The sequence below is a fragment of the Oryctolagus cuniculus genome, chromosome 17, assembly GCF_051225735.1.
Source record: "Oryctolagus cuniculus isolate XC-2025 breed Fujian yellow rabbit chromosome 17, ASM5122573v1, whole genome shotgun sequence".
Lineage (NCBI taxonomy): Eukaryota > Metazoa > Chordata > Mammalia > Lagomorpha > Leporidae > Oryctolagus > Oryctolagus cuniculus.
Window position 1 is genome coordinate 37,965,825 of NC_142883.1, and position 17,135 is coordinate 37,982,959.

The 17,135-nt window shown below is 43.2% G+C and overlaps 1 protein-coding gene across 12 annotated transcripts in view; it reads right to left on the reverse strand.

Moving 5' to 3' along the window:
• Positions 1 to 17,135, reverse strand: part of ACACA (acetyl-CoA carboxylase alpha) — a 318,142-nt gene that overhangs the window by 192,320 nt on the left and 108,687 nt on the right. For all 12 annotated transcript variants that reach the window (XM_008271164.5, XM_008271159.5, XM_089317362.1 and 9 more), the window contains 4 exons: positions 8,588 to 8,697; positions 7,787 to 7,868; positions 4,692 to 4,790; positions 3,257 to 3,363 (listed from right to left, as the gene is read on the reverse strand). In XM_008271164.5, the coding sequence (XP_008269386.3) occupies positions 3,257 to 3,363; positions 4,692 to 4,790; positions 7,787 to 7,868; positions 8,588 to 8,697 (398 nt within the window). The remainder of the gene's footprint in view (positions 1 to 3,256; positions 3,364 to 4,691; positions 4,791 to 7,786; positions 7,869 to 8,587; positions 8,698 to 17,135) is intronic.

Below are 17,135 nucleotides of genomic sequence, written 5' to 3' on the forward strand. Positions count from 1 at the left end.
TTGTTAAGGTAAAAAGAAAATTGAGGGAAAGTTCACCAAAAATTTAAAACAACCAATTCATCTCTTTGTAAAAATGTTTCAGTCTTTTAAGTTTTTATCACACTTAAGAATCTTTAAAATCTGTCAGCAATAAAATGCCCCTTCAAATGTTTTTTAATGACTTATTCTATTTATTTGAAAGGTGCATGGAGAGACAAAGAGTTAGAAAAGAAGACATGGAGACAAAGGTATCTCCCATCTGACGGTTCATGCCCCAAATGGCCCTAACAGTCAGGGCTGGGCTACGCTGAAGCCAGGAGCCTGGAACTCCAAGCAGATCTCCCACATGGGTACAGGGGCTCAAGCACTTTGGCCACCTTCTATTGCTTTCCCAGATGCTTTAGCAGGGAGCTGGATCAGAAGCAGAGCAGCAGGGACTTGAACTGGCACTCATATGGGATGCTGGTGTCACGGGCAGCAGCTAACCCTACTGCACTCCAACATCACTCCCCACCTCTCAAATTTTAATTTGCGCCAGTACACTAGGGATAAAAAATTCTCACCCACAGTCCCATCTCTTCCAAAGCTCTCTTAACTCTATAATTTTCTATGCTAAGATAAACAGAATTAGCATGATGAATTCAATCAATCAAGACAAATGACCAAAGAAATAGATAGCACAGGGGTGGGTATTTGCCAAGGCAGTGAAGACACCAGTTACAACAAACACATCCCACATCAGAGTTCCAGGGTTAGAGACTCAGCTCTGCTACCAAGCTCAGCTTCCTACTAAATGCAGACCCTGGGAGACAGCAAGTGATGCCTCAAGTGGTGGGATTCCTGATACCCTTGCAGATCTGGATTTGCTTCCAGGCTCCCAGCATCAGTCCCAGCCTGGCTACTGAGAGCATTTGGGCAGTCAACCAACAGGTGGGAGCTCAGTATCTCTTTCTCCCTCCCTCCCTCCATCTCAAATAATTTTTTTTTTTAATTCTTTAAAGAAAAAAATAATACAAATGAGGAAAAGACAGTATAAAAAAAGGGCATCCCATGGAAAGTCATTAAGAAATCAGATTACTGTGGCTGGTGCTATGGCACTGGCATCCCATATGGGCTCCGGTTCTAGTCCTGGCTGCTCCTTTTCCGATCCAGTTCTCTACTATGGCTTGGGAAACAGTACAAGATGGCCCAAGTGCTTGGGCCCCCACACCAGCATGGGAGACCTGGAAAGAAGCTCTTGGCTCCTGGCTTCAGATCAGCCCAGCTCCTGCCATTGTGGCCATTTGGGGAATGAACCAGCAGATGGAAGACCTTTTTCTCTGTGTCTCCCTCTCACTGTCTGTAACTTTACCTCTCAAATAAATAAAATAAAATATATAAATATATATATATATATATACACACATATATATAATGCAAATTCTAGTCACAAGTCAGTCATTAAAAATATTTTACAGAAGAATTATAATGCCATGAGGAAAATGCTTATATGTAATATCAGGCAAAAAGAAATCCTAGGATCATCAAACAATTTATACAATTTATATAGTAAGATCCTAATTGTATAAATATCATAATTATAATTATAGGAAACTTAATATATTATTATATGACCCCATTAATAAAAAATGGTAGAAGAAAATGTATGGATATATTAATGGACATTATCCATGGATGGTGGGTTTATGGGTAATTTTATCATCTCTGGCTTTCAAAATTTTCTATCAGAAAATTCAGTTTATAATTATAAATAAGACAGAAAGGAGTTTTAATCGATAAAATAGCAATTAGCTAGCTCGTTACAAAGAGCTTCTACTCTTTTGCAAATTATAGCAAACAGAATAAAACACTTTCAATTCAATTAGAAATACTAATTTTTCTTATTAAGGAGATTACAGGATGCTAAACTTGAAATGCAAACAACAGAACAAACCTCATTTCAACATTCACCGTTCCTCTTGATTTTATAACATACAAGTCAAACTCCAACAGTGCATTTTTCTAAAATTGCCTCTTTCATCAGAAGCATAACTGAGGGGCCAGCGCCGTGGCGCAGGTTAATCCTCCACCTGCAGCGCCGGCATCCCATATGGGCACTGGTTCTAGTCCCGGTTGCTCCTCTTCCAGTCCAGCTCTCTGCTGTGACCTGGGAAAGCAGTGGAGGATGGCCCAACTTCTTGGGCCCCTGCACCCACATGGGAGACCGGGAAGAGGCACCTGGCTCCTGGCTTCAATCAGCACAGCGCCGGCCGTAGCGGCCATTTGGGGGGTGAACCAACGGAGAGAAGACCTTTCTCTCTCTGTCTCCCTCTCACTGTCTGTAACTTTGCCTCTCAAAAAAATAAATAAAATCTTAAAAAAAAAAAAAAAAAAACATAGTTTAGTGGGAATATAAGCAAGGATTATAAATAATAACCAAATTAAAAGATGACTATTTTACTCATATAGTAAATTTAAAAAAAAAAAAGAAGCATAACTGATACTTCCAACAAGTTAAAAAGTGAAAGAAGAAACTGGCAAGCACTGTAAAGAAAAAAAAGGTAGTACTGGGTAAAGAATCTCTTTTTTCCCAGGTTCACACTTCCACAGGGACGGACATTAATCAGACTAACACTTTCAGGCACCCTTGGCTCACTCCCTCACCCCTCTACAAGGGAAAGAAAAAACTAGGTGACTGGTCAATTTGGATGAGCCCCCACAAGCTCAGCTTCCCCTTTGGGATCAGCCCACTGCACAGCACATATGCTCTCTGTCAGCTCTTGGTCAAACAGCAAGCTGAATGGTGAGGGTTCTGCCTCGGTAGCGCTCAGTACCCAGTGAGTGAGCCTGTTGAACTCGAGCACTCAGTTTACAGATCTGATTGCTGCTGTTAATTTTAATTACTTTTCCCAACATTTCTTTTTGTGATGAAGCAGGCACTGGCATCTCCATCTGCCTAGTTTCTTGGTTCTTTGCTTAAGCAAGGGGAAGAATGTGTTGTTTGTTGGCTCCTTGTATATACGAGAGGTGGCCGAAGGGGAAAATCAGCACCTTCTTAAAGCCACGATTTAATCACTGAAGGAATGTCCCATCCAGATAAGCAGCTTACTTCAAAATGAACTCAAAATAGTTGAAATTTAAAGCCACTTCCTCCCTCTCTACTTTATAAACTATACCTGCTCATCTTAGAACCCTCATGCCATCATGGGTATTTATCATGAGCCAGGCTCCAAATCCCCGTATTTGTGACTTGAATTGGTCATTTGAAAGGCATCACTCCCTGGAGTTAGCAACCTACCTTTAGCCCATCATCCACATCCTTCACATAACCTTTTTCATACAGTTCCTGGGGAACATTTAAGATACGTTTTGAAAAATCATTTTCTTGCCAGTTCACACGAAGACCTGCAATAAATAACAGTGACTTAAGAGCAGCTACAAGAGCTTTAGCTTCTGTCAACTTTCCACCGTGCCTCCATGAAAATGCTGTCATGTTCATCCAAAATTGAGGGCAGATGGGAGAAAAAACAGATGCCATAATATCCTGATCAGTCCTTGGGGTTAACAGTATTTAGCTATGGCAAGAGCCAGCAACGTGGGTTCTTAGGCTGGAAAAAGTCAGGAGAGCTAATAGGGAGCAACTTAAACAAATGCAAGGACATACAAGACCAAAAAGGCACAGCAGACTTTTACAGCAACTCAGCAGACAAAAATATCTTCAATTGTGTGTTCAGGCCTGCTCCGAGGCCAGGGGTCTGAGAAATAATTCAATCTTTACGAGCCTTTGGAAATGGAAATGGCGCTTTTATTGGCCTCAGCAGAGTCATGATTCCATGCTCCCTGAACGTCCCTGTTCTAGGCCACAAGGGGAACACTACAGCCTCTCTATTCAGAAAAGAACAAATTCAACCTTTTATTTTAAACTATTCGACCCGGCAGGTCTGGAGAGGATATTGCAATTTCCCTAGAGAGCCAGAGTAACAAGGGTTCAAATCTGTTCAGCCTCAAGACAATAGTCATTCCCATTTAAAAGAGGCTTTAGTACTCATGTATGTCTGCTCCCAGGGCTTGTGTAGTAAAAAAAGGGATGTTCATATTGTTATAAGCTATAATAATTCACATGGAACTCTTTAAGGGATTTGTCAAGAATAAATCATTTATCGAAAATCTTTATCCCTCCACATGCCTTCTTCTCTACATCAAGGGCAGCAGAGGTTGAATGGGATTAAACAGGCAAAGCAAATCAGCAGTAGACAGTGGGCTGACATCAAGAAAACACTGGCAGGGATCGTCTGTATACACTGTTGTTGGAGGGTTTTTTAGTGATCCAAGCTATGGCCATGCAGGTGGAAAGGCCCAATTCCACCTAGGACATCTCTAGCTAGGGAAGATTCTAGGCTGTCAGTATATCTGAACCCACAGAAAATTCTGTATTTCCCCAGAGTTTCTCCAAATTAAGTGTCAAGATCATTTCAGATCACAGTTTAGCACATGTGTTCCTGGTACTAAATTTTTATTCCTAGGCTATCAAAACCACAGGTTTGTTAAGCCAGGAGACTAAAAACCACAGGTGTGTTAAGCCAGGAGACACAAGGCACCATTAATCAACCATGATTCTACTTCCAGTCAAGCATCCCAGTACATTTTAAACAAACTTAAGGCCCAAGCATTAGTTTCAAATATCCCACTGAGCCTTTCTGCACGTTAGGATACAAAAGAAAAATAGTTCTTACCACTGCCACTCCAGGGAAGAGTTGGGATCCCTGCAGTTTGAGCCACTATGGAAGATGCAATCTTATCCCCCAAAGCCCACATGGCCTGGCTTGGAGGACCTAAAAACAAAACAGGAAAAGAACACTGATTATCACTTCTTTTTTGACACATTTTTCCTTGTATTATAATTATTTTTGTAGCTGTCTTGTCCCCACGTCTCCCCATTCCATCACATATTGTGGAGATCACAAACTGTTTTGATTCATCATTTTATCCTTGAAAGAATTTAATGGAGTAAGTTTTCTTGAACACAGTGAAAGCAACTATATTTAGGCATGCGCTAAATTAAGTTCTTGACAAATTTCAATATAAGTTTATAATGCTTCATGATCCACCTTTACCAGATTAACTAAATCTTTTTTTTTTTTAACCAATATCCTGAAATAAAGATAGTGAAGTTTTGGAGTTGAAGTCTGAAATATACCTCCTTGGTATCAAGAGGAACCTAAATAGGAGGCTTATTTTTATTTATTTATTTTATTTTAAAGGCAGAGTTACAGAGGGAGAGAAGGCGAGAGAGAGATCTTTCATTGCAACAGCCAGGCTGAAGCCAGGAGCTTCTTCTGGGTTTCCCATGTGAGTGACAAGGGGCCAAGCACTTGGGCCATCCTTTGCTGCTTTCCCAGGCACATTAACAGGGAGCCTGACTGGAAGTGGAACAGCTTTTGGACTTGAACCAGAGCCCAAATGGGATGGCAACATTGCAGGCAGCAGTTTAACCCATTATGCCACAATGCTAACCCTGAGACTTATCCTCAGTGAGATTTACAAAGCACATCATCACTGGGGAAGTCTCTGAGAAAGAGAGAACACTTTGAGCCATATAACCTCTATTTTTCTCTGTGCCATAAGGAGACCGAAACACCAGAAATCCCTACCCACAGGATACCTGCTAAAAGGTTAAATGGGAATATGCTGATTTTTTTTTTTTTTTTTGACAGGCAGAGTAGACAGTGAGAGAGAGAGAGACAGAGAGAAAGGTCTTCCTTTTTTTGCCATTGGTTCACCCTCCAATGGCCGCTGTGGCCGGCGCGCTACGGCCGGCGCATTGCGCTGATCCGATGGCAGGAGCCAGGTGCTTCTCCTGGTCTCCCACGGAGTGCAGGGCCCAAGCACTTGGGCCATCCTCCACTGCACTCCCTGGCCACAGCAGAGAGCTGGCCTGGAAGAGGGGCAACCGGGACAGAATCTGGCGCCCCAACCGGGACTAGAACCCGGTGTGCCGGCGCCGCAAGGTGGAGGATTAGCTAGTGAGCCACAGCGCTGGCCATGCTGATTCATATTTAAGGGCACACTGCCAAGGTATCCTGAGAACTCAGTTTTCTTCACAATCTGCAGCAGGTCCTTCCACCATGTTTTCTCAGGGTTAATGGTAAAGGTTTAAAAGGCCAGTTTCAGAGGCTGGCGCTGTGGCACAGCAGGTGAATGCCCTGGCCTGGAGTGCCGGCATCCCATACAGGTACCGGTTCTAGTCTCAGCTGCTCCACTTCCGATTGAGCACTCTGCTATGGCCTGGGAAAGCAGTAGAAGATGGCCCAACTCCTTGGGCCCGTGCACCCACGAGGGAGACCAGGGGGAAGCTCCTGGCTTCGGATCAGCGCAGCTCCAGCTGTTGCAGCCAATTCAGGAGTGAACTATCAGATGGAGGACTTCTCTCTCTCTCTCTCTCTCTCTGCCTCTGCCTCTCCTCTCTCTGTGTAACTCTTTCAAATAAAAATAAATAAATCTTTAAAAAAAAAATAAAAGGCCAGTTTCAGAAACAAAAACATTGTCAGTATCTCAGGGACAAAGTACAAAGGAAACACAATGGGCCGGCGCTGCGGCTCACTAGGCTAATCCTCTGCCTTGCGGCGCTGGCACACCGGGTTCTAGTCCCGGTCGGGGCACCGGATTCTGTCCCAGTTGCCCCTCTTCCAGACCAGCTCTCTGCTGTGGCCAGGGAGTGCAGTGGAGGATGGCCCAAGTCCTTGGGCCCTGCACCCCATGGGAGACCAGGAGAAGCACCTGGCTCCTGCCATCGGATCAGCACGGTGCGCCGGCTGCAGCGCGCTGGCCGCGGCGGCCATTGGAGGGTGAACCAATGGCAAAAAAAGGAAGACCTTTCTCTCTGTCTCTCTCACTGTCCACTCTGCCTGTCAAAAAAAAAATAAAAATAAAAAAAATAAAAAATAAAAAAAAAAAACAAAGGAAACACAATGAAGTAAGATATGCAGTATAGCAGAAATGAAGCACAATGGCCAGCATTGTGGCACAGCAGGTTAAGCTACCACCTGTGACATCAGCATGCTGCATTAGAGCCCTGCTTTGGAGCCCCAGCTGCTCCACCTCCAATGAAGCTGCTGCCTGGGAAAGGAGCAGCAGATGCTCAAGTACTTGGGCCCCTGCCACCCACGTGGTAGACCCATATGGAGTTCCAGGCTCCTGGCTTCAGCCTGGCCCACGTTAGGCCATTGTAGTCATTTGGAGAGTAAACTAGTGGATAGAAAATCTCTTTGTCTCTGTCGCTCCCTTTCTGTCATTATGCATTTCAAATAAATAAAATAAATCTTAAAAAAAAAAAAAAAAGAGGAGCCAGTGCTGTGGTATAGTGAGCTAAGCCTCCGCCTTCAGCACCAGCATCCCATATGGGCGCCAGTTCATGTCCCAGCTGCTCCTCTTCCAATCTAGCTCTCTGCTTACGCCTGGGAAAGGAGTAGAAGACGGCCCAGGTACTTGGGGCCCTGAACCCACATGGGAGACACAGAGGCTCCTGGCTCCTGGCTGCAGATCACCTCAGCTCCTGCGGCAGTTGTAGCCTTTTGGGGAGTGAATTAGAAGATGGAAGATCTTTCTCTCTCTGTCTGTAACTCTACCTCTCAAATAAATAAATAAATCTTAAAAAAAAAAAAAACACACACAGAGAAAAAAGAAGTAACAAGCCTACTCTGAGAGCTGCTGAGAAAAAAAACCCAGTATATATTAAACAGAGAAGAAAAAAAATCAAACTATACAGTGGAACATGAACAATTTGACAAAAAAATTACAAAGACAAGAAGAGTATACTGGAAAGGTTTACCCATGAAGGCGATGCCATTTTTCAAGAGAAGTTCTGGGAGCTTGGGATTCTCAGAAGCATGACCCCAGCCAGCCCACACTGCCTGCGAGAGAACACAGTATGATTCATTCCCATATTTCATGCCAAAAGAACCACAAACCGTATGGGTCTGCACCAAGGCTGGCCGTACTTCATGAGGTACAACAGTCCCACAGCAACACAGTGCTTAATTCAGCTCCTATGCTTGACTGTTGACAAACTTTTTTACAGAAAAATAAGCAGTCCCTTGGGACAAATCTCTGAAGAGGTCAAGACCAAGTTGAAATCGCTATTAAGATCCTGTTAGTGAAGTAACTGCTTTGCAGCCTTTTAGCTACACTCTACAGACCCTTCTCTGGAAGTACTGGCACCCACCAGAGAATCACTTATTTGGCCACCTAATTCCACCTTTCTACCTACTGGTTACAGTGCCATATAAGTCTAGAGCTTTTCCCTCTCAAGGCTTTAAATTTCCCAATACAATGTGATAAGGAAACAATCCACTTATCTAAAACTCCACCACATTCTTATCTAAGAATATTTCACAGAAGATAGGTAAACTTTAACTTGCCTGGCTGAAAGGTAAGGTGAATAGAATAAATAATCTCTAAAAGACCCTTCCAAGATCTTCCGTTTACATTACTTTCATTTCTACTCATGACATTCTAGCTTTCCTTTCCTGTTTTAATTATTCCATAGAAAGGCATTTCAGAAATTCCCAAAAAGTTGCTTCCTTGGATATCAGCTGAAAGTGGTTTTAAAGGATACACTGGCATCTCTTACTTGTACTGGGATCCTTTTCGCGATATCAAGAATTAATTCCACATTAGCATAGTTGTTGTTGTTCGGGCCTCCAGGCACTGGCACGTAGTGATCTGCCATCTTAATGTATTCTGAAAATGCAAGCACATTAACAGAGAACACAGGTTTTCAGAAATACAATGGCATAACAAAACTATGGAACAGACAGGGACCATCATACAACTACAGACCTAACAGCATTAAAAGGAAAATCTCCAGGACCATTTAGTTGGAAGCTCTGAGTTTAATCCCATAAATAAAGAAGCTTTTTATGCAAACATAGCAGATTGCAAACAGTTCACCATGTAACCTTTCTGAAAGGTCTTCAGGACCTCTATACCAATGTTGTCATGCTTTGTAGTTAATGGCCCAAGTACTCTATTCTGAGAAAAAGTTCTAGCCCTGACATCCTCTACCTTTAGCTTGTACCAGAACCTGAGAAAGCCGTTTTCCTGGTGTGGTGATAGGCAAAATAGGGAAACACAGTAGAGCCTGCAGGGTTAGCACAGTGGCTAAACTAGAAAGATTAGTTATAGGAGTCTAATTAAAGCCTGAAAATGCTTTATCTGGAATGTAGGTTAACACGCATTTGAAAGAAATTTTACAATAACAGTTACCTTACATTAATTTTGTTTTATTTTTTAAAAACTATGATCAGGGGCCAGCACTGTGGTATAGTGGGTAAAGCTACCACCTGCGGTGCCAGCATCCCATACGGGCACCAGTTTGAGTCCTGGCTGCTCCACTTCCGATTCAGCACCCTGCTAATGCACCTGGGAAGGCCGAGGAAGATGGCCCAAGTTCTTGGGCCCCTGCACCCACATAGGAGACTGGGAATAAGCTCCTGGCTTCTGATCGGCCCAGCTCTGGCTGTTGTGGCCATTTGAGGAGTAAACCAACAGATAGAAGACCTTCTTTCTGTCTCTCTCTCTAAATCTGCCTTAAAAATAAATAAAAAAATAAATCTTTAAAATGCTGATCAACATGTAATATGTATATATTTTTATGGGGTACAGTATAATTTTTTTTAAAACTTATTTATTTATTTGAAAACAGATATAGAGAGGGAGAGGTGGAGACAGAGAAGTCTTCCATCCACTGGTTCACTCCCCAAATGGCTACAACAGCCGGAACTGGGTCAATCCAAAGCCAGGAGCCAGGAGCCAGGAGCGCAAGCTCTTGGGCTGTCCTCTACTGCTTTCCCAGGCCATAGCAGAAAGCTGGATCAGAAGAGGAGCAGCTGGGGCTAGAATTGGCGCCCATATGGGATGCTGGCGCTGCAGATGGAGGATTAACCTATTGTGCCACAGCACCAGTCCCTAAACAGACTTTTTAAAAAATTTCCACACATCTTATATTTTTTGCTTAGTATTCTCTTTCAAACATGCCACCTGATACCTCTCTCTTCTGGCAAGAACAATTGTAGCAGAGGAGCTACCACAGGCAAGGATTGCAATGAACACTTTATTACACATTATGCCACTCTTGGGAATCCTATTCATGACAGGTATTTTTAGTGGCCTAGTTTATAGGAAATTACGGCTTAAAGTAGTTGAGCAACTTGCTCAAAGTTAATCTCCACCACATTTATTAATATTTTTGTGCCTTGTTCTTAACCTCAAAAGATTTTAAGTCTTTATATAAAAAATTCCACTGAAAAAGAAAGGCCCACAGGGGCCAGTGCTGTGGCACAGCGAGTAAAGCCACCATCTACAGTGCCAGCATCCCTTGTGGGTGCCGGTTCAAGTCCAGGCTGCTCCAATTCTGATCCAACTCTCTGCTATGGGCTGGGAAAGCAGCAGAAGATGGCCCAAGTCATTGGGCCCCTCACCCTCTTGGGAAGACCTGGAGGAAGCTCCTGGCTCCTGGCTTCAGATCAGCCCACCTCTGGCCATTGCAGTCATTTGGGGAGTAAACCAGCAGATGCAAGACTACTCTCTCTCTCTCTGCCTCTGCCCCTCTGTAACTCTGCCTTTCAAACAAATAAATAAAACTTAAAAATAATAAAAAATAAAAAAAAAGGTCCATAACAGCAGGAATTGAGTCAGGCTACAGCTATGAGCCTGGAACTCAATCTGGGTTTCCGAAAAGGGTGGCAGGAACTCAAGTACTGGAGCCATCGCCTGCATCCCAGTGTGTGCGTTAGTAGGACACTGGAAGCAGAGTTAAGTTACCTCAACTCTTCACATGCCCACACAAGTCTACTAAGGTACTGCTGCTGTCAACTAGACAGTTCTACACCAGTAAATCTTCTAATGCCATGATTTTAGACAGTACGGAAAAAAGCTCTTGGAAGCAGAAAAGAAAGTTTTCATCTAGTTTACAGTTTGTATCTCTCCATCAATTCCTAGTTCCCAGAGTCCCTATGACAACCAGCAGACACTATTTATGAGTATATTTGCAAACAAACAACAAAAATCCCCTTAATAAAAGAATACATTTGACCCTCCATAGCCACAGGTTCTTCATTCATGGATTTAACCAACTACAGGTGGAAAATATCTGGAAAAAAATGTGTCTGTACTGAACACAGACTTTTTTTGTATCATTATTCCCTAAACAATACAGTATCACAACTATTTACATAGCATATATGTTGTACTAGGCCTTATAAGTAATCTACAGATGATTTAAAAGTATCTGAGAAGCAGGTGTTCAAGCCATAGCTTGGGACACCTATAGCCCATGTTGGAGTACATGAGTTCAAGTCCCAGCTCCACTTCCAATCCAGCTTCCTGTGAATGCACACCCTTGGAGACAACAGATGATGGCTCAACTACTGGGTTCCCTGCCACCCATATGGTAGACTTGGAGGGAGTTTCTCACTCTTGGCTTTAGCCTAGCACAGCCTGGGCTCTTGTAAGCTTTGGAGAAGTGAATCTATGGATGGACAATCCCTGTCTGTGTCTCTGTTTTGCTGCCTCCTAAATAAAATACATAAACATTTTAAAAATATAAAGCATTGGCCCACGGAGGCAGGCTCTGACCGGCCCATGGAGCAGCAGCTGCCTTCTGCGCCATCCTCGCTCTTCTGGCCCGCCTCCTGCTCTAGTTCCTGCTTGGATTTACTTTTGGCAATGTGGTTGGAAAGTATCTGGCTCAGAACTATGACATACCAAACTTGGCTAAAAAGCCTGAAGAGGGGCTGGCGCTGTGGCGCAGTGGGTTAACGTACTGGCATCCCATATGGGCACCAGTAACTTTTATGACATCTTAATGAAGCTGTTAAAAACAATTAACAGGCTCCTCTTCCAGTCCAGCTCTCTGCTGTGGCCTGGGAGAGCAGTGGAGGATGGCCCAAGTGCTTGGGCCCTGCACCTGCATGGGAGACCAGGAGGAAGCACCTGGCTCCTGGCTTCGGATCAGTGCAGTGCACCATCTGGAGGGTGAACCAACAGAAGGAAGACCTTTCTCTGTCTCTCTCTCTCACTGTCTAACTCTGCCTGTCAAAAAATAATAATAATAATAATTAACAAGGGGGCCAGGGCTGTGGTATAGTAGGTAAAGCTGCTGCCTGCAGTGCCAGCATCCCACATGGGTGCTGGTTCAAGTCCCAGCCGCTCCACTTCTGATTCAGGTCTCTGCTATGGCCTGGGAAAGCAGTAAAAGTTGGGGTAAGTCCTTGGGCCTCTGCACCCTCATGGGAGACCCGGAAGAAGCTTCTGGCTCCTGGCTTCGGATTATCCCAGCTCTGGCCATTACAGCCATTTGGGGAGTGAACCAGTAGATGGAAGACCTCTCTCTCTCTTTGCCTCTGCCTCTCTGTAACTCTTTCAAATAAATATATCTTTAAAAAATAATAATTAACAAAATAAAAAGGTAGGGGAAAAAGAAAAAAACACCCATAACAATTCCTTAACTCAATACTATTGAGTTATTTACTACTGGTATGATAATCCTTCCCCAAGTTCTGCCTTGTAAATAACATTTAAAAAATGCACAGTGTATATACTCTGTTTAAAAAACTGGAAAAACCTAATTTGTATAAGGTATACATTGGTATTTTTTCCCTAGTATTATATTATGTTGTTAAGTTATTTTTACAGGCAACCTTTTTCTTAGTAACTGTGATGGACAGACACCTCCAGGTATTCATGTCTTGGATATTTCTGTTCCCTTGGGTATGTCACCTGCTTCTACTCAACATAATATGGCAAAAGTGACGAGAAGTCACTTCCATAATAACATTCCTTAAGAACATGACCCATGTTACTAGAGAACTGTCTCCCTTGACAGCTTTGGGTAGGCAGCAGTCATTATGGGATGGCCCATAAGAAAAAAGAGAGGCTCCCACCTAAGGGCCAGTTAAATACTTGGGCCCTCACAATAAACTGAATGCTATCATCAACCACATGAACTTGAAAGCAGAGGCATCCCAAGCAGGACTTCAGATGAGATCACCATCTTAGCTGACAATGACTGCAGCCTTGTGAGACCCTGAGGTAGAAGATCCAGCCAAGTCGGTTTGTGGGAGTGCTGCTCTATAAGAATAGGTAAACACAGTAGTTTATCAAAAGGAGTCCTAATAATAAAAAATAGCATTCCCAAAAATATGCTTTAATGACAGTAAAGTATTTCAAACAACTGGTATAGTATACTTTATTTAACTACTCTGCTAATATTGGACACTCAGGTTACTCCCAGTCTCCTGCTGTTTGTAAATAATACGCAGTGAATATCCTGTATGAATACATTTGCCCCCATTACTGATTTTTCTCCCTTCAGAATAAATACCAAGAAATAGAATTTCCTGGTCAAACTGTGGACTTGTGCTCTTGGTCCCTACGTCCCTTCCATCTCCTTGAGGTCCCTCATATATATCAGCTCTCCAGAATACTTAAATGCCTCCCTATTTTCTGGCTCCTTCCTCTCAGACTGTAAACATTCCCATGTCTCCTCCTTCATTCTAAAAACTAAAAATCTTCCTTGGCCCTAAATTTCTCTTTAGTTAATGCCTTGCCTTCTCTTCTCATCTGAAATTCTCTAAAACCTAGTCTGCTCTGGCTCCCCACAGCACTCCCAACACTCCTTACTGCCTTTTACCAGTCTGCACACATAGTGCACTGAAATTATTTCTACAAGTGTGTCAAGGATTTCCTAATTTCTAGACAGCTTTCTGGTCTTATTTGGACTGCTGACACATCTGATCCTCCCTTACTGAAATTTTCTTGTATCTGTGCTTCTCTGTTCTGGTTTTCTCCTAGCTCTTCAGTTACTTTCTTCTCAGCATTGTTTATGGACCTATCTTCTTCAGTCTATCCCTATCCTAAAATGTCATCCTTAGCTCATTTTTCTTCATTTTTTTTTAGAGATTCTTAGAGATTCTCTTTATTTATTTTAAAGAGTTAGAGAGAGAGAAAGACAGAGAGAGAGTGAGATCTTCCATCACTGGTTCATTCCCCAGATGGCCACAATAGCCAGGGCTGAGTCAGGACAAAGCCAGGAGCTAGGAGCTTCTTCCAGATCTCCCACATGGATGGCAGGGGTCCAAGCACCTGGGCCATCTTTCACTGCTTTTTTCAGGCCACTAGCAGGGTATTAGATTGGACGTGGAGCACCCAGGATTCAAACCAGTGCCCATACAGGATGCTGGGATCACAGGTGGTGGCTTTAACCACGAGGCCACAAGGCTGGCCCCAGTTTTTTCTTTCTTTTTTTTTTTTTTTAAGATTTATTTATTTATTTGAAAGTCAGAGTTACACAGAGAGAGAGAGGCAGAGAGAGAGAGAGAGAGAGGGAGGGAGGGAGGGAGGGAGGGAGGGGTGGGGGTGGGGGCCCTCCATCCGTTGGTCCACTCCCCAATGGGCCGCCAATGGCCGGAGCTGTGCTGATCCGAAACCAGGAGCCAGGAGCTTCTTCCCGGTATCCCACACGGGTGCAGGGGCCCAAGGACCTGGGTTATCCTCCACTGCTTTCCCAAGCCATAGCAGAGAGCAGGATCAGAAGAGGAGCAGGTGGGACCAGAACCGGCGCCCACATGGGATGCGGCACCTCAGGCCAGGGCATTAACCCGCTGTGCCACAGCGCCGGCCCCCCAGTTTTTTCTATCAGTTATTTTGGAGGACAGTATTAACTTACTTATTGATAATACATACATCTTAATCTCCAGCTCTCATTATTTCTGTATTCTAGAAGAGTGCTATGGTTTGGATATGGTTTGATTGTTGTTGAGGGCTTCCAGTGTTGAAATTTAATTCTCATTGTGAAGTATTAAGAGTGGAGATTTAATCTGGTCATTGAATTCAGAGGTAGGGCTTTTGGAAAGTAATCAGTTTTAGATAAGGTCCTTAGGTTGGAGCTCTCATGATTAAATCTGTGTGGCTTTATAAGAAGGAAGTGATAAATCAGACACACAGGTACACACACACTTCCTGTCTTTTGCTATGATGTGAAGCCTTGGCCACCTTGAAACTCTCCAGCACCAAGACCATCACCTGGTGCCCCTTGACCTCGTACCTCCAGAACAAAAAACCAACATAAGCTTCTTTTCTTGATGACGTAACTTGCCTAAGGTATTTCATCATAGTAACAAAAAGCTGATAAATACAAAGAACATACATACATATTCAACCTTTTGTAGAATTTATAGGATTTGCATACTTCCCAGGTACTCCAAAATAAATCAGTCTCCTCACAAAAAAAAAAAAAAAAAGCCTTGTTCTTCTTCCCTTATTATCTTAGTTGGTGATAGTACCATCTGCCTGTGCTAAGAATTCTAATAGTCAAAAACAAGTCTTCCCTTGATCACAAACTGTGTCACTTTTTAAAAGAATTTATTTATTTGAAACACAGAGTTACAGAAAGAGGGGGAGAGATAGAAAGGTCTTCCATCATCCAGTGTTCACTCTCCAAATGGCCATAACGCCTGGGGATGTACCGATCCAAAGCCGGAACTTCTTCTTGGTCTCCCACATGTGTGTGCAGGGGCCCAAGCACTTGGGCCATCTTCCACTGCTTTCCCAGGTGCACTAGCAAGAAGCTGGATTGTAAGTGGAGCAGCCAGGACTTGAACCGGCATCCATATGGGATGCTGGCACTGCAGGCAGTAGCTTTATCTGCTATGCTGCAGCACCAGCCCCAAGCTGTGTCATTTTTACCTTCAATTTCTATCCATTTATTCTCTGTCCTCAGCTTTATCATATATATGTTTATATATATACACACTATATATATATTCTATTACTTTCTTCTTCAAATGGATATTTTAAGATGAAAACAGAATGATCCATTTTTAAAAGACTCTATATTCTGAAATATCTATAGATGGAGTAATATTATATCTAGGATTTACCTGAAAATAACCATAGCATGGAGGGAATGAGAGTTAGATGAAAACAAATTAGCAATGAATTGATAACTGTTAATACTGGGTGATAGGTAGATAAAGGAAGGGGCTCATTATATTCTACTTTTGCATAGTTTATTTTTTCCTTTTTTAAAGATTTATTTACTTATTTGAAAGTCAGAATTGGAGAGAGAGATGGAGAGACACAGGGATAGAGATTTTCCATCCACTGGTTTACCCCCAAGTAGCTGCAACAGTCAGGGCTAGGCCAGGCCAAAGCCAGGAGCAAGGAGCTTCATTTGGATCTTTCACATAGGCTCAGGGGCCCAAGCATCTGGGACAACTTTCATGCTTTTCCCACTCCATTAGCAAGGAGATGGATCAGAAATGGAACAGATTGGACAAAACTAGCATCCCAGGTAGCAGCTTTATCCACTATGCCATAATGTCAGCCCCTTTTGCATAGTTTTAAAAACAAAAACCAGGGGCTAGTGTTGTGGTACAGTAGATTACCCTGCTGCTTGAAATACCAGCAACCTATATCTGAGTGCTGATTCAAGCACGAGGTACTCTACTTCTGATCGAGTTTCCTGCTAATGCTATGGGAAGGTAGCAGAAGATAGCCCAAGTACTTGAGTCCTTAACACTCATGTAGCAGACCCAGATGGAGTCTTGACTTCTGTCTTCAGCCTGGCCCAGCCCTTGCTACTGAAACCATTTGGGGGTGAATCAGAGAATACAAGATCTCTCTCTCTCTCTCTCTCTCTGGCTTACAAATAAATAAATCTTTAAAATACATAAAAACAAATATCAGGGGCATGAATTCAGAGCAGTTGTTAAAGACACTGCTTGTAGGGCCGGCGCTGTGGCATAGTGGGTAAAGCTACTGCCTGCAGTGCCAGCATCCGACATGGGCACCGGTTCAAGTCCTGGCTGCTTCACTTCTGATCCAGCTCTCTGCTATCTCCTGGGAGAGCAGAAGAAGATGGCCCAAGTGCTTGGGCCCTTGCACCCACATGGGGGATCTGGAAGAAACTCCTGGCTCCGGGCTTCAGATCAGCTCAGCTCCAACCATTATGGCCATTTGGAGAATGAACCAGTGGATCAAAGATCCCGCTCTCTCTTTCTTTGCCTCAGCCTCTCTGTAACTCTGCCTTTCAAATAAATAAATCTTAAAACAAAAAAAAACAGAACAAACAAACAAAAAAAGGTGCTTCTTGAGATACCAACATCCATACTGGAGTG